General features: G+C 43.8%; 1 protein-coding gene across 2 annotated transcripts in view; it reads left to right on the top strand.

The window, feature by feature from the left end:
* The window catches only part of MSTN (myostatin), a 45,890-nt gene extending 20,495 nt beyond the window's left edge, over positions 1-25,395 (top strand). The window contains exons 3-4 of one of the 2 annotated variants that reach the window (XM_089690210.1): positions 7,538-7,621; positions 24,494-25,395. In XM_089690210.1, coding sequence (XP_089546336.1) covers positions 7,538-7,621; positions 24,494-24,874 — 465 coding nt within the window. In that variant the 3' untranslated portion in view covers positions 24,875-25,395. The remainder of the gene's footprint in view (positions 1-7,537; positions 7,622-24,493) is intronic. The other variant, XM_089690211.1, reaches the window with a different exon arrangement.
* Positions 25,396-25,661: the final 266 nt, after the last annotated feature.

Below are 25,661 nucleotides of genomic sequence, written 5' to 3'. Positions count from 1 at the left end.
CTGCAGGAACAGTTGAAGGGCAAACATTTTTAAACCTACTACAGGGCAATTTTATGGTACAGTTCATAGATGCCCCAACCAGGAATGATGCTCTGCTGGACCTAGTAATCTCAAATCATGCAGAGCTTATTATGAATGTCCACATTAAAAGAACATCTGGGTAGCAGTGACCATAACATGAATTCATTTATTATTAGTTGTAAACAGCAAGCACATATGGGGAAAATAAAAACACTCAATTTTAAGAGCTAATTTTCCAAGGTTGAGAGCTGCTCTCCAAGACTTAGACTGGGAGGGAATATTGGCATCAATGAACATAACACAGAAATGGTAGTTCTTCAAAAACACTGTATGTGAACATACTGCAAAATATATTCCCATGGGCAACAAGTTTAAAAGGCTAAAAATCAAACCTATGTGGCTTACAGCCAAAGTTAAAAAAGGTATAGATAATATAGCTTGTAAGATAAAAGAGCTTTTATTAAATATAAATTTGAAGGAACTATATCATAGATTAAACATTACAAAGAATACAACAGAATATGCAAAAAGGAAGTAGAGGCTGCAAAAATTGAAAACGAATGACAGATTGCAAAAGATAGCAGGACCAACCCCCAAAAAAGTCTTCAAATATATTAATAATAAAAAGGTCCGGTCTGAGCATGTAGGCCCTTTACAAAATAATCTAGAGTGGGGGACTGGGGACAAAGAGAAGGCCAATTTAATAAATACCTTCTTCAGCTCTGTGTATACAAAGGAGCATGGAGGAGCTCTTGTCCATAATGGGCATGGTATTGACACAGCTCCAGATTATCCACATTGGCTCACAATTGATATGATCCAAAAATATTTAGACAAAGAATTGAGCTCTGTCATTTCAAAGCCATTGTTTTTAATTTTTAGGAACTTTTTAATGACGGGCATAGTACCACTGGATTGGCGTAAGGCCAATGTGGTGCCAATATTTAAAAATGGATAAAAAATCTTTACCAAGTAATTAGACCTGTTAGTTTAACTTCTATTGTTGGGGTCTTGCTGGGAAAAAATATTTTAAGCAACAGAACAGACATGGATTCAATAAAGACAGAAGTTGTCAAACAAATCTGATTTCTTTTTATGAGGAGGTGAGCAAAACCTTGGACATGGTATACTTGGATTTTGCAAAAGTGTTTGACACAGTTCCCCATACATGGCTAATCTGTAAGGTAAAGTCTACGGGCTTGGAAAAATTCATATGTAAATGGCTGGAAAACTGGCTAAAAAAATCGTATTCAGAGAATAGTGGTTAATGATTCATACTCTGAATGGTCTAGGGTTGTCAGTGGTGTACCCCAAGGTTCAGTGTTGGGATCCTTACTTTTTAATATAGTTATAAACAATATAAGGTCTGGGATTAAACATAACATTTTAGTCTTTGTAGATGACACCAAGCTGTGCAAAGGAATAACATTCTTACAGGATGTCTCCAACTTACAAGCCAACCTCAATGCACTGTTTAATTGGGCAACTATGTGGCAAATGAGGTTTAATGTTGATAAATGTAAGGTTATGCACTTGGGTGCTAAGAATATGCATGCATCATACCATGGGCAGACTGACAACTCATGGGGCCCCTGGGCAATAGGGGATCATGGGGTCCCTGTGTCATCGCCCACACCCAAAAAAGCCTATGAAAAAGACAATGAAAGGTACCAGGGGCATCTCATGGGGCCCCCTACTGACCCCAGACCCTCGGGCAGTGCCCAAGTGCTCAAATGGTCAGTCCGCCCCTGCATCATACATACTAGGGGGAGTACAACTCGGGGGAATCAATGGTGGACAAGTATCTGGGAGTCCTAGTAGATCACAAGCTTAATAATGGCATACAATGCCAATGCCTTGTATTAAAAGAGGTATAGACTCCAGAGAGAGAGATATCATTTTACCCCTGTACAAATCATTAGTAAGACCTCATCTGGAATATGCAGTTCAATTTTTGGCACTAATTCACAAAAAGAACATTGGGGAATTGGAGAAAGTACAGAGAAGGGCAACCAAACTGATAAGAGGCATGCAGGAGCTCAGCTATGAGGAAAGATTAGAGGAACTGAATTTATTCTCTCTTGAGAAGAGGAGATTAAGGGGGGATATGATCAACATGTATAAATACATCAGTGGTTCATATAGTGAACTCGGTGTAGACTTCACCCTGAGGTCATCACAGAGAACAAGGGAGCACTCTTTACGTTTGGAGGAAAAGAAATGTAATCTCTAAACACGGAAAGGTTTCTTCACAGTAAGGGTTGTGAAAATGTGGAACAGACTCCCTCAAGAGTGGGTTCTGGCCAGCTCAGTGGATTGCTTTAAAAAAGGCCCGGATTCTTTCTTGGATACACAGAATATAACTGGGCACTAACATTTATAGGTAAAGTTGATCCAGGGAATATCCCCTCTCGGAGGATTAGGAAGGAATTTTTTCCCATGTAGGAGCAAATTGGATCCTGCTTTGCTGGGGTTTTTTTTGCCTTCCTCTGGATCAACTGTGCGTGTAGGATTATAACTTTTTTTTTTTTAATGGTTGAACTGGATGGACTTTTGTCTTTTTTCAGCCAGACTAACTATGTAACTATGTGTACTGTCCTTTCCAGCTGCATGTTATGTTTTAGATGGGCAGTATAAAAGCTGCCCATGTGAAAGAGACTTTAGTTTCTTTGTGTTGACATTATTAAGGTATACCACTCTGACATGCTACCTTTATATAGAGTACATATGTATAAAGACATCTGTTACACCTTAGACAATATACTTAGGTTATAAGAACGGTCCATTTAAAAACAAGGCTATGGCTATATCATGGCCACACCTCTGCTTTAAAACATGAAGAAATCTACCTCAGCAGTGTGCATTACAAATGTACATTATGCTTTGCTGGTTTCAGTTTGGCAGGAAACTGGCAGAGCGCAATGAAAATAAACTAGATGAAGTAAAAAAAACATGTTAGGAGAGTTCAGTTATGTGACCTGTCACAGAATTAAAAAGAAACAGTCATGTTTGGGCTTATATACAAAATGTTTTTTGGGGGAGAACACTATAGACCCTATGCTAGTGTTATCACAAGTTTCTCTAAGCAATATGAAGCTGGATTGATCAAGGTGGATGATACAATCTATTAGGGGATACAGTCTATTTGCTGGAATCTGAAACTTTGCAATAGTTTGAGGTCACAGTTCAAGGGGAAAATGGGCCTATAACATGTACAGCTAAGGGTTTTTTTTACCCTCGTTGTGTATTATGGAAATGTTGGCCCTGAACAAGTCTGGAGAAAGGGTATGACCATCCGTGAGCTCATTGAAGGCCTCCAGGAACTGTGTAGAAAGTTGAGGTAAAAATGTTTTTAATATGATACAGTTAACCTTTCAGGTCCCAGTTCCTTTCCATGTAGAGTATCAAAAATTGAGCGAAGTTGCACAGCTGAGGTGATCGGCATAGAAAGTTATTGTTCTATAGACAAAAATCATTACAGTTTTATCTGCACCTTGAGCAAGTGGGATGGCTCAGTGGGATAAGAGAGGAGAATCCACCTCTGACAGCAGCTGTTTTTCCACTGCCCTTCTCCGTGCACAAGTGAAGTGAACACAAGTTCTCTTCCATGCATAACAGTATCACATAACAGAGCCCCATATGTAAATAAAACCTGTACTGAAAGAAATACAGTGCCTGTCATTGCCAACCTCTCTCCAATACATGCATATTCCACTTTGTTTTTACTCTTGCTACAAGTACAGAAAAATACTATATATTCAGTGAGCTCCTAATGTCCTGTAATACTCCAACAGCTAAGAGTTTTTTTTTGTAAAAAAATATATTTCTGCAAACATTCAGGTTTGGACTATCCAAATGTGCATGCAAAGCCTGTAGAGTGCTTTGGACAGTGGTTTATCTAAGAGTGTGGGAATGGGGCAATTGTTTTTGGCTAGAACCATGTAACTCATACCATCAAACATACCCTGAGACTTGGCCAGGTGAGGTCTGGCAGGATCGGGACGTGTTTATAATAGATAACATAGAAACTAATGTTCCACAGTCAGCTAGATTGGGGGAAGTTGCAGTTATCTGTAGTTCATTAGAATATGTACTATTACAACTCTGCTGAAAATTTATCAGGTTAACTTCTAAAAAAAAATGTTAGGCATCTTTGTAGATGATTATTTCGTAATAAGAGCTAGACCTCTGCTAAAAAGTATATGTACATAACTAACAATTAATTTAGGAGCACAGTTTCTGCATTCTAAATAACTACCTGCAGTACAGGACTTTCCCCAGCAAACATATATAAATGTATATATATCCCAACCTACATGAATATTCATGATCATTCATGGCTGATTTTGGTCACACATTAGAAGTCAGTGGATTCTGGTTGAAGAAACAGACTGCATTAGTGCATTACTCATTTTATAGGTCTGTTTCTCCCTTTAAACTCACACATTTAAAAATGTATTCTGATTTAAACATTATAAACCAGGAGTAGGCAACCCCCGACACTAGTGCCAGAGGTGGCATGGAACAGCACCAAGGTCAGCACCCAAGGGGAGTTCTGGGAGACCCACTCCCAAACAAAAAGCTGGCCAGCAGCTGCATACAGAAGAAGCAGTGCGGCTGGTACCCGCCCTCCTCTATACCTGCTAGTGTCGGTTCCTGTGCTGCACTCTCCACACTGAAGCTGTGTCGAGTCGGATTTCCCAGGCTGCTTGTTCTCACTTTGAAAGAGTAATTATATTCAGTATTTTTCCTCCTCTGTGGTATAGCACTCTTTTAGCCTGAGCCGGCTCATGGCCAGGCTTTTTCTATCGGTTCATCTGCCCACCCTCCAAACATTTCTTTCCCTCAGCATTCATGCACCTGGCTCAGCTTGGAGGGGATATAGCCAGAGAGGTTTATCTTTAAATGGCTATTAACCACTTTCACAGAAATCTTGTATGAGTAACTCAATGCAAAGAAGGATTTAATGTTGAGGGAGAAGAGTTTTAAAGGCTTTCTGACATAACAGCTATTGGGAACTACTAATTTAGGCTACATACACACGAGCATATAACCACGGTGCTAATGGCAGTGACAGGAATCTGCCCATTCCTGCTGCTGTTTTTGACAGCAGGGAGCAATTAGCGGCAGTCGCCAAGCCCGTACAGTACACTATAATGACAGGTTACTGGGTGCTGCAGCTGTTCGTGACTGTTCACACAGTCAGTGATTACACTTCATGCTGCATTCAGCAGCGAACACCACAGATAATCACCGGCTGTGTGAACAGCCACAAATACCTACGGCCTCCGACAATTTGTCATAAAAGTCTACTGTACAGGCTCGGTGACTGCAGCTAGCAGTTCACAGGTGTCACAAACAGCAGCAGGGATCAGCAGATTCCTGCTGCTGCCATTCATCGCTGTATCCAAATAGGAGGAACTACTACTTTAAACCAAGGTTTGGGGACTACTACTTTTGAACTTGTATTGGGAACTACAACTTCAGAACATATACTGGTAACTACCATCTTAGAAAAAGGAATTAGGAATTGCAGGAACTGATACTCAATTCTCCAATTCTATTGCATGGTACAGGCAGTGCTGTCTTGACTGGAGCATTGGCTGGTGTTCATTTCTGGAAAAACTATGTGGAAATGACGTGTCCATTTATGCCACAAGGTGCAAGAATTGTGAATGATTTTAGGCTTGAAGGAGCAGAAATTCAAGCTGATCTGTGGTGTACAAATGCAGGAATTGGGGCGAACTGAGGTGTGAAGGTGCAAAATTTGGGTCTGACCTGAGGTATGAAAGTGCAGGAATTGGAGCTGATCTGAGGCGTGAAGGTGCAGGAATCGGGGCTGATTTGAGGCTTGAAGGTGCAGGAATCGGGGCTGATCTGAGGCTTGAAGGTGCAGGTATTGGGGATGATCTGAGGCTTGGAGCTGCAGGAATTGGGGCTGATCTGAAGTCTGGAGGTGCAGGAATAGGGTCTGATCTTAGGCCTGGAGGTGCAGAAATTGGGGCTGATCTGAGACTTGGAGGTACAGGAATTGGTGCTGATCTGAGGTCTGGAGGTGCAGGAATTTAGACTGATCTGAGGCTTGGAGGTGAAGGAATTGGGGCTGATCTGAGGTCTAGAGGTGCAGGAATGAGGGTGATCTGAGATGTGAAGGAGCAGGAATTGTGATCAGAGATCTTGGGAATCAAGAATTGGGGTTTATCTGAGGCCTGAAGGAGCAGGAAGGGTTGATTTGATGCCTGAAGGCACAGGAGTTATAGCTGGAGAATGGGGTGTGAAGTTACAAGAATTAGGGTGAGCTAAAATGTGAAGGTGCAGAAATTGGGGCTGATCTGAGGCCTGGAGGTGCAGGGATTGGGGATGATCTGAGGCATGAAGGTGCAGTAATTAGGGCTGATCTGAGGTGTGAGGGTTTAGGATTTGGGGCGAGCTGAAGTGTGAAGGTCCAGGAATTGGGGTGATATAATCTGTAAGGGTGCAGGAATTATAGATGATCAGAGGTGTAAAGATGCAGGTATTTGTGAAAATGCTGGAATAGGGACTAATCTGAGGCCTGAAGGAATAGGAATTGGGGTGGATCTGGGTTGTAAAAATGCAGGAATTGGGGTGAACTGAAGTCAGGAGGTGTATGAGTTGGGGTACCATGAGGATTGAAAGTGCAGAAACTAGGACTGATCTGAGGTGTGAAGGCACAGGAATTGGGGTGATCTGAGGTTTAAAGGTGCAGGGATTGGGATGATTTGAGATGTAAAGGTGCACAAATTGGGCCTGATCTGAGGCTTGGAGGTGCAGGAATTGGGGCTGATCTGAGGTCTGGAGGTGCAAGAAATGGGGTGCTCTGAGGTCTGGAGGTGCAGAAATTGTGATCAGAGTTCTGGGGGTTCAGGAATTGGGGCTTATCACTGGGGTGTGAAGTTGCAGTAATTGGGGTGAGCTGAGATGTGAAGGTGTAGGAACTGGGGCTGATCTGAGGCCTGGAAATGCAGAAATTGGAACTGATCTGAGGTCTGGAGGTGCAGGAATTGGGGTGATCTGAGGTGTGAAAGTGAAGGAATTGGAGCTAATCTGGTGTAAAGGTGAAATAATTGGGGCTGATCTAGGCCTGAAGAAATGGGAATTGGGGCTGTCTGGGGTGTGAAAGTGCAGGAATTGGGCTAATCTGAGGTGTGAAGGTGCAGAAATTGGGCTAATCTGAGGTGTGAAGGTGCAGGAATTGGGGCTGATCTGGGGTGTGAAAGTGCAGGTTTTGGGGTGATATGAAGGGTGAGGGTGCAGGAACTGGTGTCATCTGAGGTCTAAAGGTGCAGGAATTAGTGTGATCTGAGGTGTAAGGGTTCAGGATTTTGGGTTATCTGAGGTGTGAAGGTGCATGAATTGGGATGATCTGAGGTATGAAGTTACAGGAATGAGGGCTGATTTAGGGTCTGAAGGTGCAGAGACTGGATTTGATCTGAGAGAACTTTATTAGGGTGACCACTATCTTCTCACACTTCATTTTCAACTGTATATTTTGCAGAGGTCCTTGACTGATATAGTCATTTCAACTTTACCATACTTGCCTCACAGCACACGTGTTCTGCACATGTGTTCTGGAAAAGGGGTAAGTTACCATTTACCATCCTTGAAAGCGCAATGTTTTCTGACTATTATTCAAATAGCATTTACTGTATAAAATTTCCTTTTCATGACTGAGTGTGTAAAGTTTACATTTTTTATATAACTGGTGCTCTCAATTTCTTCTAAAACCTTTTTCGACATACAGTACCATGCTGAAAAGGTTGCCTACATCTGCTATAAACAATTATTGCAGCACGCGCACAAATCCTTCATGCAAAAATGAACATAAAGTAATTAATGACATGAATAACAATAAAACAAGACACTCTCTCTATATTGTCAGCTGCATGTTGCTTCTGAGCTGTGTTGCTTCAATGTTGCTAATACAGTGCAAGCTTGTGTGTCTAATGACAGGTACAAATGGAGCAGAGCAAGGAAGAGGAGCACTAATCAACTAAACACAAACAGGTTGGACCCTGGCCACTGGCAACCAGCATGTATGCAATAGTAAAAAAACTCTGATAAAAAGTACACACTCCACAGCAATGCCTCTACACTGGTGACATCACCTCCTGCCTATACCGACATGTTTTGATTGGATACCTCCAATCTTTCTCAAGGAAGGCTGGTCAGGGGACACTGCTTTCTAAAGAAAGCAGTGTCCCCTGACCAGCCTTCCTTGAGAAAGATTGGTTATTTTAATAATAATTTTAATTAAAAAAAAATTATAAATAACTACTCTACTCTGATTTAAAGTGAAGGTTAAATGAATTGGTGCTCTTCTCAGTTACAAATACTCACTTTCTTTCTGCTCCCACACTGCTCAGTTCAGCTGTGGGGAGCAATGGATCTGGGCATGGGGAAAAGGTACCTTGATTCCCTTCTCTCCATATGATATCACTGGTGTTTGGCAATTGGTCACTCAAGTACCTGATGTTATACTGTGGAGGTGGGTAGAGAGTCCTTAGCCCTGTGATAACTCAGTTGCTGTCTTCAGACTCAAACTAAATGGAGCAGTGATAGAGTATAATGCCTGGTACACACCGACCAAATATCGGCCAGTTCAACAGAAACCGGTCAACATTCCACCTGTGTGTACAGCAGCCTGTCAGACAGAAGCAGGCTGAACATTAGGCTTCTGTAGTATGGGCATGCCAAAAAAACATCAGATCAACAATTGACTGCAAGCGCTGACAAGTGTATTCTGGCTGGGCAGTCCCGCAGTCAATAGTTCGGTGGGGAGATTGCTGTACTAAAATTGCATAGTTAGTACAGAGACCTCCCCACCAGACCCTCTGTATGCACCAGGCATTAGAAGGCTGGGGAAGAAGTCTGTTAAAGGAATGTATTACTTTGCCCTTCAAGGATAAAAGGACATGTTCACTCCAAGAACATTTTTTTAGGGCAGAACAAGAAAAAAAAAACATTTTTCTATTTAGTTATGCTGTAAATACAATCGCTCTTTCTTGAAATCAACAGACTTGGCCAATAAGGAATTGCAAGTAATAATAATATGCAAAGTATATTAAAATCTAAACAACAATCATATCTTACTCTACTGTAAAAGGAACTCTGGTTGGCTGCTACATTGTCACTAATGTGGCTGGATTTTATCCTTTGCCCTTTTTCTTTCACTACTTGAGAAAAATAACAGATAAGATACAGAGTGTGTGACACAATGCAGCATACAGCAAAAGAAACCTACATTCAATTCCAAAATAAGGCAAAAATACAGTCTAAATGACTATAAAAAATTGGTAAACTGGAAAGGACTAGTAATGCAGGGAGACTTAATGTGATTGTAAAGGATTTAAAAAAAACAAAAAAAAAAAAACATCTCTATACTTACCTGCTCTGTGCAATGGAACCTCCTCTTCTCGGGTCCTTCACTAGCACTCCTGGCTCCTCCTCTCCGTCCAGTGCCCCCATGGGAGCGCGCACAGGCAATGGATGCGGGGAGACATTTACAAACGTCAACCTGCTTCGGCAGTGCTCCCGTCCCGCGGTTTATTTACATGGGCTGGACGGGAAGTGGTTAAGCTGGCCATAGTTGGGGTAATTTTCTTTACTGCAACCATGGGTTACATCAACACAGTCAGTTTTGATGAGCGAACCCCCCCCCCCAGTGGAATTATTGTGTTCTCCTGGCGGGGGGGGGGGGGCCAGAAGGAGCCGTCCCTGCTGGGAGAATACAGTGATTGCTGCTAGTGGCTATAATAGCCGCTAGCAATAATCGCATGTAAAATTGAAAGGCTGGTTGTACTCAAATTGATTGATCGATCAACTATGGTCTATGGCCTGCTTTAAGCTAGCCATAGATGGTTTGAAATTCAGCCAGTTCAGCGGCCTGCTGGAAAATTTTCGCTTGATCAGTGCTGGCACAGGAGGGATATGCCCATCCACATCAAATGTGTGGATGCGGGGATTGGATTATTTATTTTGTTTGGTTTAGCCAACTGGTTGAATAAAAGAAATTAATCATGTGTACTCTGCCTTAGTCCTAAGTAGGGAAGACATATTACATGGATTACGTCAAGAGACAGTAGTGTGTTCACTAACATTATAGCCGAGATAATAAGGCTTAAATGGAACAGTAATTCTGCAGAGAGGTAGAAGAGAAAAAGAACATGACAAAAATAAGGGGAATGAGAAAGGTGCAGGGGTTATTATTATTATTATTATACAGTATTTATAAAGCGCCAATAGTTCGCTCAGCGCTGTACATTACAAAGGGGGACAGAACATGTGACAGAACAATACCAATACAATGCAAAACATGAGGGGATTGAGGGCCCTGCTCTTTCGAGCTTACAATCTAGGAGGGAGGGGATGGTGGCACAGGAGGAGATAGCTGTGGGGGATGGAGTGGTAGGAAGAGTGAAGGAGGTCGGCAAGTTAGCAGGGGGTGGGGTAGGCTTCCCTGAAGAGATGGGTTTTCAGGGTGCGCCTAAAGGAGAGGAGAGTAGGTGATAATCTGATGGGTTGGGGCAGGGAGTTCCAGAGGATGGCTGACACCCTGGAGAAGTCCTGGAGGCGGGCATGGGAGGAGGAGACCAGGGAACTAGAGAGAAGGAGGTCTTGTGAGGAGCGGAGTGTGCATGCTGGGCGGTACTTGGATATTAGGTCAGTGATGTATTTCGGGGCAGTATGGTGGACAGCTTTGTACGTCAGCGTTAGGATTTTGAATTTGATCCGTTGCGCAATCGGAAGCCAGTGGAGGGATTGGCAGAGGGGGGTGGAGGAGACGGAGTGGTTGGAAAGGTGAATGAGTCTGGCAGCCGTATTCAGGATCGACTGAAGGGGGGATAGCTAGCGGCGAGGCAGGCCAGTGAGGAGGGAGTTGCAGTAGTCGAGTCGTGATATGATGAGGGAGTGGATGAGCTGTTTAGTGGTTTCTGGAGTTAGGAACGTGCGTATTTTGGCGATGTTGCGGAGGTGGAGTCTGCACGAGTTTTTTAAAGATTGGACTTGGGGCTGGAAGGATAGGTTGGAGTCCAGAATGACACCAAGTACTCTGGCCTGCGGGGCGGGTTTGATGGTAGCGTTGTTCGATGTGATAGAGAAGTCAGTGGGGGGTGGTGTCCGGGCTGGGGGGAAGACAAGAAACTCGGTTTTGGAGAGGTTCAGTTTAAGGAAGTGGAGCGACATCCAGTCTGATATGTCGCTCAGCAGGTGTGTGATTCGGACAGAGACCGAGGGGGTGAGGTGGGGGGTTGAGAGATAGATTTGTGTGTCGTCGGCATAGAGGTGGTAGTTGAAGCCGTGAGAGTGTATGAGTTGGCCAAGGGAGGAGGTGTAGATGGAGAAGAGAAGGGGCCCGAGGACAGAGCCTTGAGGGACCCCAACAGAGAGGGGGAGTGAAAGGGAGGTGGTAGCATTATAGGTAACGCTGAAAGAGCATTGTGACAGGTAGGATGAGAGCCAGGAGAGAGCAGAATCTCTGAGGCCAAGGGAGTGTAGTTTTTTGAGGAGGAGGGGGTGGTCGACTGTGTTGAAGGCCGCAGAGAGGTCAAGGAGTAGGAGCACTGAATAGTGGCCATTAGCTTTGGCGGTTAGCAGGTCATTGGAGAGTTTGAGTAAGGCAGTTTCGGTGGAGTGTAGGGGACGGAAGCCAAACTGTAGGGGATCGAGGAGGTTGTTGTCGTTGAGGTGAGAGCATAGGCGGGTGTAGACTAGGCGCTCGAGGAGTTTAGATGTAACTGGGAGCAGGGAGATGGGTCTGAGGTTGTTCGGGTCATTGGGGTCCAGGGAGGGCTTTTTAAGTATGGGGGTGATGTGTGCATGTTTCAAAGGGGAGGGGAAAGTGCCGGAGAGGGAGAGATTGAAGATGTGGGTGAGGGAGCGTAGGATGGAGGGGGAGGGAGGTCGTAGGAGTTGTGAGGGGATAGGGTCGAGGGGGCAGGTGGTGAGGCGGGCATCAGAGAGGATCTTGGAGACTTCCTCAATTGTAGTAAGGTCAAAGGTGCGGAGTGTTGGGGGAGCTTCAGTATGAGGAATGTAGGGTGGGGTGGAAGAGGAGGTCAGAGCAGTGGTGGGGCCGTGGGAGAGGGGTAATGAGGGGGTAGCTGAGTGAGGGGAAAGGGGGTTGGAAGGAGTTTGAGCAGCGACGAAGTCCCTGCGGGTTATGTCGAGGGGGAGGGGGGATGAGGGGGTAGCTGTGTGAGAGGGGACGGGTTGAGAGGGCGTGTGAGTTGCGGCGATATCCTTGCGAATTGTGTCAATCTTGTTTTTGAAATGATTGGCAATCTCAAGGGCAGTGAGTGAGGTGCTGGGTGGAGGTGGGGGTGGCGAGAGTAGAGAGTAGAAAGTTGAAGGTGGAGAAGAGTCGGTGAGGATTAGAGGAGAGGGCCTTGATGAGGGTCAGGAAGTAGGCTTGTTTGGCAGCGTGGAGGGAGGAGGTGTAGGTGTGGAAGGCAGATTTGTAGCGGGTGAAGGCTTGTTGGGATTTGGTTTTGCGCCATAGTCGCTCCAGGGCATGACTGTGTCGTTTGAGGGTTTTGGTGTGATCAGTCTGCCAGGGCTGGAGCGGTCCGGGTCTGATGTTGCGTGTGCTTAAAGGCGCTAGTGAGTCAAGGGCTGTTGAGAGCGCGTTGTTGTAGGCAGTCATAGCCAAGTCGGGGCAGGACAGGGGGAGGATGCTGTCATGGAGTTGATCAGCTGCAGAGTGGAGGGGGGCAGGGTTAAGGTTGCGGAGGTTACGGCTGGTAGTAGTGTGACATTTGGAGGGGTAGGCGTTGGAGGACGAGGAGATAGAGAAGGTAATCAGGTTGTGGTCAGAGAGAAGGAAGGGGGTGTTAGTGAGGTTGTGGGGAGTGCAGCGGTTGGAGAAGACGAGATCAAGGATATTACCGTTGGAGTGGGTGGTGGATTGTATGCACTGTGCAAGTGCAAAGGAGTAGGTTAAGTGGAGGAGACGGGCTGTGTCCGGGTTGTCAAGGTTGACAGGGATGTTGAAATCCCCAAGGATGATGGTGGGTAGCTCAGAGAAGAGAAAGAAGGGTAGCCAGGAGGAGAAGTCATCCAGGAAGCGGGGTATGGATCCAGGAGGCCGGTATATCACAGCAATCTTCAGGGGGGTTGGGGAGAATAGTCGGACGCAGTGGGCCTCGAAGGAGGAGAAGGATAGGGAGGGGGGGTTTGGGAGGACTCGGAAGGTGCTCTGTGGTGACAGGAGCAGACCAACCCCACCACCTTTACGACCGTTAGGCCTGGGTGAATGGGTCCAGGTGAGACCGCCGTAGGAGAGTGCAGCAGGGGAGGTAGAGTCAGTGGCCTGGATCCAGGTTTCCATAATCGCTAGGAGGTTGAGGGAGCGGGAAACAAAGAGGTCGTGGATGGCGGTAAGCTTGTTGCACACTGATCGGGCGTTCAGGTGTGCACATGAAAACGGAGGGGAGATTTTAGGGAGCAGGGGGACAGATGCTAAGTTGCGGGGGTTGCGGCGGGACGTGGAGGCGGGAGGGTGTTGTGCGGGTGAGGGAGGTGGTGGAGGGCCAGGATTCGGGGAGATGTCCCCCGCGGTTATGAGGAGAAGGGTGAGAAAGGTGGCATGGGAGCGGGATGTGCAGGAGCGTGAGAAACTACTAGTGGAGGTGTTCGGCTCAGTGGGAGAGTGGAGTAAAAGGAGGAGGTGGTGGGTGCCGTAGAGGGGTGAAGGAAGCAGTGAGGACACAATATACAATTGTTTGGGAGGAGCAGAGGGATATAGTGAATGGATTTTGGGAATGGAGGAGAGGAAAATGAGAAGGAGGAGTGGAAGAGGCATTTTGGGGAGGTGATGAGAGCAGTAGTAGGGAGATGATAGCAATGAGGGGGAGATGTACAAGTTTTGGGGTGGAGCAGAGGGGTAAAGAAATGAGATTTGGGAACAGAGGATAGTAATATGAAAAGGAGAAGAGGGGATGTATTGTATAAAAGGTACACGGAGTGGGTCTCAGGTATGTAAGAGATGTTTCCCAGGGTGTTTGCTTGCAGTCTGTCCAGCATGCAGTAGAGTTTCTTGCTGTTGTTGTGTCTTCCTGCTACTTGAGTTCTCCTGCTTTAGTTCGACTGCTGTGTTAAACTGCTTCGCACTCGTTCAAAGCCGCACTCAATCATAAGCAGCACTTGCCCCCCATCAGTGATCTCCCCCCATGAGCTGATCTAAATTTATAGGGAGATGCTCAAATGAGCATTCAACTCCGCCCAATTAGAAGCTAAGGCTCACATGAATAGTGGGGGATGTTTCTTAGGAACCAGGCTACAGTCGTAAACCTGAGTGCACCTAGAGGTGAGGACTGGTCAACATACACATAAATATAAATACACCATTTGTTCAGAATTTAACAGGAGTCAATGCGTTTTTCTAGTTAAGAGCGGAGGTAGGAGATAGATGCAGTTACCCAAAGAAGAACAGCAGGAGTCAATGCGTTTTTCTAGTTAAGAGTGGAGGTAGGAGATAGATGCAGTTACAAAGACTGTAGCTGCTGTCTTTTAAAAAAACAGCCACTCACCTGTCCCATGATCCCTTGGTGTCTTCGTCACAGCCCGTTTCACCAGCTGTCTGGTGTTTCAGGTGCCAGTATCTTCAGTGTGGGCACCCGGCTGTGACAGCTTGCTGCTTCACGCACATGTAGCGATGCACTTTCTGAATGGCCCCGTAGTCTACTGGGATCTGTCACGTGTCAGGACAACTTCTGCTTCCCATTGCCTAGGTGGGAGCAGGTACCTGTCAATTTTGGGTACCCGCTCCCTAAAGGTGCCAATCCTGGCATATGGGGAGCGGGGGACCAGTCTTTAAAGCGGAACTTTTCCTTTTGGGTGGAGCTCCGCTTTAAATATCTGGGCCTGTGCATTGTGTCTGTTGCACAAGGTTCTAAACTTCTAACACTAAAGTGTAGATTCCGCATGTTAATTTTTGATCCTGCTTTCCTTTCCTGTCCCTTGTATCCAGACGTTCAGCTTCTAAATGTATATTTGAACCTGTGTTCCCTACTCAATCCGTCCACCTCAACGTAGGAGATGCACCTCCAAAAAATTTGAATATAGTGTAATATCCTTAAAGCAATATATACACTCTTGTGCTCCCCTCACGTTTCCACAAATCATCAATGTATGTGAACACGTAAACCGGAAGTTGTGGAGCAGCCATTTTGGAAAAGGTTTTAAACACCATGCTTTTTTTGTGAATTAATACATGCTGAGATACAAGAATTTTGTTTGTAAGCGCAATTTTAGCTAAATAAATGGTCTAATTTCTACTATTGCCTACTACACTATACTACTTTGTTCTGATATATGCTCCTGGGATGTACAACATCATTTTGGCCTAGGATACAAACACAGTTTCTTCTAGTTATGGGACTTTAAAGGTGCCAAAATTTGTCCCAAAATATGGTCTACTGTTAAAATTTAACCCTTATTATAGAAACAATTGAGTACTGTGCGGGATACTTTTTTTTATTTGCACTAACATACAATTTTGAGGACAAGCTTTCGGGGAATGTCCCCTTCTTCAGGTCCAAGTAGTACTGATCACAATGTTTTAGCAAAATGTTAGAAGAGATGGGAAAAAAAAAAAAGAGAACAGAGATAAGACACAGCAAAGCAAAGTCTGGGGGGGGGGGGAGACAACACTCACAGAGGCAGTCATGCTTGAGGTGATAGTCATAAAACTGTTGGATAATGAGTGAGGAATCCCATGTCCAAATTCAGGCCGTTATCTCTTGTGTCAAATAGAATTATCATTCTTAGTTCAAAAGTTTTTCTCTCCTGAATGAATTTGAAATTTCCTTTAGGAACTAAAATATTGAGGTCTCCCAAAGTGTGGTCTGGTTGTGCAAAACGGTGTCCCACAGGTGTGCAAAAGTCATCTTCTTTATGTTCCTTGATGGTATGTCTGTGCAAATTCATCCTTGTTTGCAACTTCTGTCCTGTTTCGCCAACATAAGATCCTTTGCTACATTTTCTGCACTGGATAAGGTACACAACATTACTAAAGGTGCAGCTGTATGATCCGGAGATATTGAAGATCCCTTTTGAGTGTCTGACACTTTTTGATGGATTGATTTGGTTGCACAGTTTGCAGCGTTTTTTATTGCAGGGTTTGCTTCCATTATTTGTGACATCATAATCAGAAGGAAGTTTCCTATTGATTAGTTTATTTGTGATGTTAGGGGGTTGTCTGAAGGCCAGTATTGGGGGTTGCTGGAATATTCTTTCAGAGTTCCATCCTCTGTTATGATGGGTTGTAAATCTTTGATTATTTTTCTTATTCTTTCTAGTGCTGGGTTGTATGTGGTTACTAGAGGTACACGGTTGTTTGTTTGTTTTTCTCCTTGTACTGAAGTAGATTTTCTCTTGGGGTTCTCAAGGCTATGTTTATGCTGGTGTTGATAGTTTTGTCCTTGTAACTTTTCTTATGGAAGGAGTCTGCTAGTGTCCCGAGATGTTTATCTCTGTCTCTTGGGTCAGAACATATTCGATGGTATCTAATGGCCTGACTGTGTATGATGGCACGTTTCATGTGTTGGGGTTGGAAGCTAGAACTGTGGAGGTAGTTGCATCTGTCAGTGGGTTTCCTGTATATTGAGGTGTGAAGCGTATCATCCCTGATGTATACTGTGGTGTCTAGGAAGTTGACGTGTGTGTTTGAGTATTCCATTTTTAGTTTGATTGATGGATGAAAAGTGTTGATCAATGAGTAAAATTGTTTTAGGTATTCTTCACCTTCTGTCCATATGATGAAAATATCATCAATATAGCTATAGTATCTGTATGGTTTTTGTTCCATGCTGTTCAGGAATTTTTCCTCCAGGTCAGCCATAAATAAATTGGCATATTGGGGTGCCATTTTACTTCCCATCGCAGTACCCATACATTGAAGATAGATGTCTTTATTGAAAGTAAAGTAGTTGCGTGTAAGTATGAATTCAATGAGCTGTGTAACATCCTCAGCAGTGTATTTGTGGTTTGGTGAGGATGATAAGGATCTGTGACATGCAGCTAATCCATCCTTGTGAGGGATATTACTATACAGGGATATTACATCCATAGTAACTAGAAGTGTATTAATATCAATATTTCCGGATCATACAGCTGCACCTCTAGTAATGTTGTATACCTTATCCAGTGCAGAAAACGTAGTAAAGGATCTTATGTTGGCGAAACAGGACAGAAGTTGCAAACAAGGATGAATTTGCACAGACATACCATCAAGGAACATAAAGAAGATGACCTTTTGCACACCTGTGGGACACCATTTTGCACAACCAGACCACACTTTGGGAGACCTCCAATATTTTATTTTAGTTCTTAAAGGAAATTTCAAATCCATTCAGGAAAGAAAAACTTTTGAACTAAGAATGATAACTCTATTTGACACAAGAGATAACGGCCTGAATTTGGACATGGGATTCCTCACTCATTATCCAACAGTTTTATGACTATCACCTCAAGCATGACTGCCTCTGTGAGTGTTGTCTCCCCCCCCCCCCCCCCAGACTTTGCTTTTGCTGTCTTATCTATGTTCTCTTTTTTTTTCCCATCTCTTCTAATATTCTGTTAAAACATTGAGATCAGTACTGCTTGGACCTGAAGAAGGGGACATTCCCCGAAAGCTTGTCCTCAAAATTGTATGTTAGTGCAAATAAAAAAAAGTATCATGGACAGTACTCAAATTTTCTGTCGCAAATGCACTAATACGGCTACAATCACCTCAACCCTTATTATAAAATAGTTAAAACAAGTGTGATTTGACCTTAGTACCATACATTTTACTGGTATATAACATAATATAGATACATAAAATGTTTTTCTATGTGTTTCACAGTCAGACGCTACGTGTTTTCCTCCAATCAACAGTGAGACTCTTGGATGGAAATTAGGGTCCATTCGGAGGAAACAATGCAATCATTATATGTTTCATGGGTATCCACCTACATTTCCTCAGGTTCCCTGAAGCTATAAGATACAGTCAGAATTCATTTTAACCAAATTTACTGTAACTATATATATATATACTGTTTACATATTATATACATGTACATACCTCTAGCTAAAATAGAAAGTTATTCCCAGGCTGGAATCATGCAAACCAAATCTCCTCTTGAGAAGAGGATGGGCTGAGAAAAAAATTAAAATAAAATAAATTAAAAAAACAACACAAAAATAATTGCTTTATTACATAGGACTATTTCAAGGTGGGGATATGGGGGAGCAAATCTTTCATTTTCTACAGATCCATATTACCTACCAAGTCTGTTCTGTGTATAAAGGCCTGCTGGTAACATCTTGTGAGGTCACAATATATCGCAGCCAAGGTATCTTTTTTAGTCTCCTTTCTTATTCCTTTTACCCCAAAATGCTTTCCACTTTGATCCAGGAGTGGGGAGCTGTGTTTGCCATATTGACCCTTGTCTGTAATGTGCTAGCAGACCTCATAATCAGTTGTCAACTAGATTTTAACATGGTCTATCCTAACAAAGGGTTAAAGGAGAAGTAAGGCCAAAGCTTTTTTGGCCCTATTTCTCCTGTGGGTCACAGGAGTGTACTTCGTTCTGTGCTCCTGTGACCCATTTTCAGACAACAGTGGGCTAAAGTCAACTGCTGACTGACGTCACAGAGCAGGTCCAGACTCTGGAGAGATCCTGACTTTAACCTCCCTGGAGGTATTCCCGAGTGTAGCTCAGGGTAAAGTTTCAGCACCACAAGCGGTAACACCGAGCTACACTCGGGAATACCCTTGCAGCGTTGCTCCGGGATCTCTTCCCTTACCTTGTCCTTCGCTCCCGCGATGTCCCTCCTGCAGTGTCCCTGGCAATGTCCTCCGGCCGATGCCTGCATCCATCTTCTGGGTTCCGTTCCCTACGACGTCAGGACGTACGGAGACGGAACGGCGGGAAATTTAAAAATGCGAAATGTGACATTCACTAAATACACTAAAATCACATACTAAAACATTACTGTATCAAAGCATTTCACATACATTTTGTCCCTAGTGCTTTGTCCTGTGCCCTTCCTGCATTTTTACCTTTCTTTCTGCCTGGAAACTGAGAAATGTCCATGGCATCCAAAAAGCATCTCTTTAGGTCAAAAGCGGTTTTAGACCAGCTAGAGAACAGCGATAGTAAATTAGAACTACTTGCAGAATTGAGTGATGATTCGTGGGGAAATTTGTCATCCGACACTGAAAACGATTTTGCGACTTTGCCCAGTGATTTATTTATTTCAGGTACTTATATAGCGCCGTCAATTTACGCAGCGCTTTACATACATATATTGTACATTCACATCAGTCCCTAACCCTCAAGGAGCGTACAATCTAAATTCCCTAACTCACATTGATACATATACATACTAAGGCCAATTCAGACAGGAGCCAATTAACCTACCAGCATGTCTGTGGAGTGTGGAAGGAAACCGGAGTACCCGGAGGAAACCCACGCAGTGACAGGGAGAACATGCAAACTCCAGGCAGGTGGTGCCATGGTTGGGATTCGAACCAGCGACCCTAGTACTGCCAGGCGGAAGTGCTAACCATTTAGCCAATGTGCTGCCCAGTGATGTGCGAACTTGGCGCTATTTCAAATTTCAGTGTTTTTGGTTTGATTATATTATTGAATTAAATTTATTATTATTATATTATTATTTTTTGTGATTATTTAATAAATTATAATTTATGATTTCGTGTTTCAAATTTTAACATACCCGGGATGTTTACTAGACTCTTGTTCAGACAGATTACAGCGAGTTATTCCTAAAAATTACAGGCCTACAATAAAAAAAATACTGTATTTTCCGGCGTATAAGACGACTGGGCGTATAAGACGACCCCCTACTTTTCCTGTTTAAAATGTAGTGTTTGGGCTATACTTGCCGTATAAGACTACCCCTCTTCCAGTGCACACCAGTGGGAAGAATCGTGCCCCATCATTGGTGTCAGTGGGAGGAATAGTGCCCCATCATTGGTGTCAGTGGGAAGAATAGTGCCCCATCATTGGTGTCAGTGGGAGGAATAGTGCCCCATCATTGGTATCAGTGGCAGGAATAGTGCCCCATCATTAGTATCAGTGGCAGGAATAGTGCCCCATCATTGGTGTCAGTGGGAGGAATAGCACCCCATCATTAGTATCAGTGGCAGGAATAGTGCCCCATCATTGGTGTCAGTGGAAGGAATAGTGTCCCATCATTGGTATCAGTGGGAGGAATAGTGCCCCATCATTGGTATCAGTGGGAGGAATAGTGTCCCATCATTGGTGTCAGTGGGAGGAATAGTGCCCCATCATTGGTATCAGTGGCAGGAATAGTGCCCCATCATTAGTATCATTGGGGGGAATAGCACCCCATCATTGGTGTCAGTGGAATAGTGCCCCATCATTGGTATCAGTGGCAGGAATAGTGCCCCATCATTAGTATCATTGGGGGGAATAGCACCCCATCATTGGTGTCAGTGGAATAGTGCCCCATCTTTGGTGTCAGTGGGAGGAATAGTATCCCATCATTGGTGTCAGTGGGGGGGGAATAGTGCCCCATCGTTGGTGTCAGTGATGGGGGAGGAATAGTATCCAATCATTGGTGTCAGTGGGGGGTGGACTAGTGCCCCATCATTGGTGTCAGTGGGGGGTGGAATAGTGCCCCATCATTGGTGTCAGTGGGGGGGGAAGGAATAGTGCCCAATCGTTGGTGTCAGTGGGGGAGGAGGAATAGTGCCCCATCGTTGGTGTCAGTGGGGGGGAGGAAAAGTGCCCCATCGTTGGTATCAGTGACACCAACGCTGGGGCACTATTCCTCCCACTGACACTTGCTGACCCCTGTTCCAGTACAGTGCTGCTGCAGCCAGCATATGTGGTTGCAGCAGCACCTAAGCACGGCACACTTACCTGCATCTCCACTCGATTTTCGCGGGGCCGCTCAGCTCCGCCTCCTCGCCAGTGATTGGCAGCCTGTGTGCCTTTCCTGAGCTACAGTTCTGGCGGTCAATCACCGGTGAGGAGGCGGAGCCGAGCAGCCGCGCGAACATCCAGTGGACGAACCGAAGGAAGGAGCAGCCGCGCTTCCTGGACCAGATCGTCGTGGGACCGGAGCCAGGTAAGAGACAGCAGCCCCTGCCCACCCCTGTACTTAGTTTCCCTTCTGTTGGAAGGGGGGGGGCGGCGGCAGCACCGCGCCGCCCCCCTAAAAAGTGTCAGCATGCCGTTACCGGCGTATAAGACGACCCCCGACTTTTGAGAAGATTTTCAAGGGGTAAAAAGTCGTCTTATACGCCGGAAAATACGGTACATATTTCCATGCAAAAAAATGTACCGCTTTGAGCACAGAAATACTGACATAATCAGACCGCTAGGGAGGTTAATGTGCCCGGACCAGCAGCTGGCTCAGCCTCTCAGTGAGTACTCCAGTGACCACTAGAGTGGCAGAGCACAGGGCCAGTCATTGACAGTCTCCACTCTCTGCTTAGTGAAGACCGAGAACTGAGCAAACAGTGGGCTTTGATCACTCAGTTCCTGGTCTTAGAAGTGGTGGGAGACAGATGCAGCATTGGACCAATGCTGCATCCACTGAGGTGAGTATCGATTTTTTTTTTATTCCAGAACTTCTCTTTCAATGATTTAAAATCTTGCCTCCTGCGTTTTATGTTAATGTGAGGAAATTAAGCATGTCCTTAGCCTTTCTATTGAAACAGACACTCTCTGAACGTGTTCAGAAATATTTACAGTCTGGCATTCTACCTTTTCCTAAGAAACATCTAAAGGGTAATAAATATATGTGTAGGCATGCTGTGTAAATGAAAATCCATAACAAACATCCATTAGGATTTTCACAAATTTGACAGCAAACTTGGAAATTATCTGTCTCTACCTTTCCATCCTACACTGGGCTCCTACCATCTGTTTATGCTGCTTTAATAGTCTCAAGTCCTTTAATAATGTACACATCATAATGATTCACACTCTGAATGGTCTAGGGTTGTCAGTGGTGTATTCCAAGGTCCAGTGTTGGGACCCTTACTTTTTAATATATTTATAAACAATATAGGATCTGGGATTAAAAATCCCATTTCAGTCTTTGCAGATGACACCAAGCTGTGCAGTGGAATAACGTCCTTACAGGATGTCTCCAATTTACAAGGCAACCTTAAAACACTGTTTAAGTGGGCAACTATGTGGCAAATGATGTTTAACCACTTGCCTGCCAGGCACTTATACCCCCTTCGTGCCCAGGCCAATTTTCAGCTTTCCTTGCTGTTGCACTTTGAGTGACAATTGCACGGCCATGCAACACTGCACCCATATGAAATATTTATAATTTTTTTCACACAAACACAGCTTTCTTTTGGTGGTATGTACAAGGTGCTGGGTGTTTTATTATTTGCGCTATAAACAAAAAAAAAAGCAAAACTGTTGAAAAAAAAAAGTTTTTCTTTGTTTCTATTATAAAATGTAGCAAACGGGTAATTTTTCTCCTTCACTGATGTAAATTGATGTGGCTGCGCTGATAGGCAGCACTGATGGGCACTGATATGCAGCACTGATAGGCGGCACTGATAGGCAGCACTGATAGGCGGCACTGATGGGCTGACACTGATACGCAACAATGATGGCACTGATAGGCAGCACTGATGAGCTGGCACTGATATGCAACAATGATGGGCACTGATAGGCGGCACTGATGGGTGGCACTGACGGCACTGACTGGTGGCACTGATGGGTGGTACTGATGGGCACTGGTGGGTGGCACTGCTGGGCACATGTGGGCACAGGTGGGTGGCACTGCAGGGCACTTGTGGGCAGTACTGCTGGGCACAGGTGGGTGCCACTGATGGGCACTTGTGGGCAGCACTGCTGGGCACAGGTAGGTGGCACTGATCATCAGGGCACTGATGATTGGTGTCAATCCGTCCTCTGACAATTGCCGGTTATTGGGAGTACTTTCCTCACGCTGTGACAGTGTGAGGAAAGTGCAGCCGATAACAGGCAACTGCATTTACCAGTGACCTGCTTTGTCATTGGAGATGGCTGATCACGTGGTAAAAGGCCGCTGTCATTGGCCTTTTACCACATCACGTGATCATCTGTGTCCCTGGGACACAGCAATCACGTAGATTGCTGGGTGCGCACCCCCAGGGGGGTGTGGGAGGGCGTGTTCTGGGAGGGTGTGTTGCGGGAGGACATCATATGATGCCCTCCCAGAATTGGCCGGCCACCGTGAAGCCGTCTGCAGTCTGCAAATGGTTAATGTTGATAAATGTAAGGTTACGCACTTGAAGGCTAAGAATATGCAGGCATCATATTTACTAGGGGGAGTACAACTGGGGGAATCAATGGTGGAGAAGTATCTTGGAGTTCTGGTAGCTCATAAGCTTAATAATGGCATGCAATTCCAATCTGCGGTTTCTAAAGCGAGCAAAATCCTTTCTTGTATTAAAAGAGGTATAGACTCCAGAGAGAGAGAGAGATATCATTTTACCCCTGTACAAATCATTGGTAATGTCTCATCTGGAATAAGCAGTTCAATTTTGGGCACCAATTCACAAAAAGAACATTGGGCAACTGGAGAAAGCACAGAGAAGGGCAACCAAATTGATAAGAGGCATAGAGGAGCTCAGATATGAGGAAAGATTAAAGGAACTGGATGTATTCTCTCTTGAGAAGAGGAGCTTAAGGGGGAATAAGATCATGTATAAATACATCAGTGGTTCATATAGTGATCTCGGTGTAGAGTTATTCACCCTGAGGTCATCACAGAGGACAAATTTAATCTCCAAACACCGAAAGGTTTCTTCACAGTAAGAGCTGTGAAAATATGGAATAGACTCCCTCAAAAGTTGGTTCTGGCCAGCTCAGTGGATTGCTTTAAAAAAGGCCTGGATTATTTCTTGGGTACACAGAATATAACTGGTATCCACAACATTTAAAACATAACCTAACATTTATAGGTAAAGTTGATCCAGGGAATATCCGATTGCCTCTTGGGGGATGAGGAAGGAATTTTTTCCCCTGTAGGAGAAAATTGAATCATGCTTTGCTGTTTTTTTTTGCTTTCCTCTGGATCAACTGTGGTGTAGGATTATAACTTTTTTTTATTTAATTTTTTATGGTTGAATTGGATGGACTTTTGTCTTTTTTTTTCAGCCAGACTAACTATGTAACATCATTATTACTTTCCAGCTTATTGATTAAATTATTAATTCACCAGAAAAGTACAGAGAGGTTTAGAACATAAATGGAAATCCAGCAAAATTATTTTAATTATACACATTTTATCACTGATTAATACAGTAGGAATTTAATACTGACCTTTTAATAGTACACAGCTACCATCTATTTGGTAGCTAGGAAACAGGAAGCGAATAATAAATTGCTCATAAATTACACGTTTATATTGCATTAAATATATACAGATGTATCAGAAATGCATTGTTTCTTTTTACCATCAGAATCCCTTCATAGAAGTTAAGGTGATGGATACTCCAAAAAGATCCCGCAGAGATTTTGGTCTAGACTGTGATGAACATTCAACAGAATCTCGATGTTGTCGATATCCACTGACAGTTGATTTTGAAGCTTTTGGATGGGACTGGATTATTGCACCAAAAAGATACAAAGCTAACTACTGCTCTGGAGAATGTGGAATTGTATTCTTGCAGAAATACCCTCATACTCATCTTGTTCAGCAAGCAAACCCCAGAGGTTCTGCAGGCCCTTGTTGCACCCCAACTAAAATGTCTCCAATCAATATGTTATATTTCAATGAAAATGAAGAAATCATTTATGGAAAAATCCCAGCAATGGTGGTAGATCGCTGTGGTTGTTCATGAATATGCAGTTAAATGTCTCCAATGTCCCCAATCAACATAAGATTTCAATAAAAATGAACAAACCATTAATGGAAAACTTCCAACAATGGTAGTAGATTGCTGTGGTGCTCTGGAATATGCTGTTTTGCTAATATCAAGAAAGTTGGAGCAATATCTTTCTCCAATTGTAATGAGACAGACTGCAATCACCTTTTCATTAAGCTGAGAAGACATATACGCTTGCTGTTTTCACTTCTTGTTACCAACTGTTACACACAAATACCTTGCATGAACAGCAGAAAGGAAACTTTGGGACAATTTAAATGTACTTTCAACATAAATCTTAAAAACCCAAAGGTTAATAAGCTAGTTCATTATAACCAGACAGTAAACAATGATTTTGATTTTAAACACAACTTTTTAAAAGCACAGTGTTACTAGTCTCAACTGCAAAACATACTTTTCTTGTTTGGTAAATTTTGTAATTATAATAAAGTAAAAAAGAAAAAGTATGGCTGCATAGTAAATATTTTAAAATTAAATTTTTGCTGGTCATTTTCTTTATAGCATACAGACAAAATGAAGGTACACATAGGAATATTTATTGTGAAACAAATTCTTTGCTGTTGAAGCTACGACGCGTCGGGGAGATTGACTTCATTTACAAATACACCTTTAGACTGAACAGAATGAGATATGTTGTACCATCATCATGTGACAACACTGGTCATTCCTCAGTTATGCAATTGGCACATATAATTTATACGGAACCCATAGCATTTTAATTTAAATCAGATTGTTATCTGTT

This window comes from Staurois parvus, unplaced genomic scaffold (assembly GCF_062004578.1).
Source record: "Staurois parvus isolate SC_StPar_1 unplaced genomic scaffold, SC_StPar_1.0 ptg000522l, whole genome shotgun sequence".
In the NCBI taxonomy this organism is placed as follows: domain Eukaryota; kingdom Metazoa; phylum Chordata; class Amphibia; order Anura; family Ranidae; genus Staurois; species Staurois parvus.
This window is presented reverse-complemented; position numbering and strand designations above follow the sequence as displayed.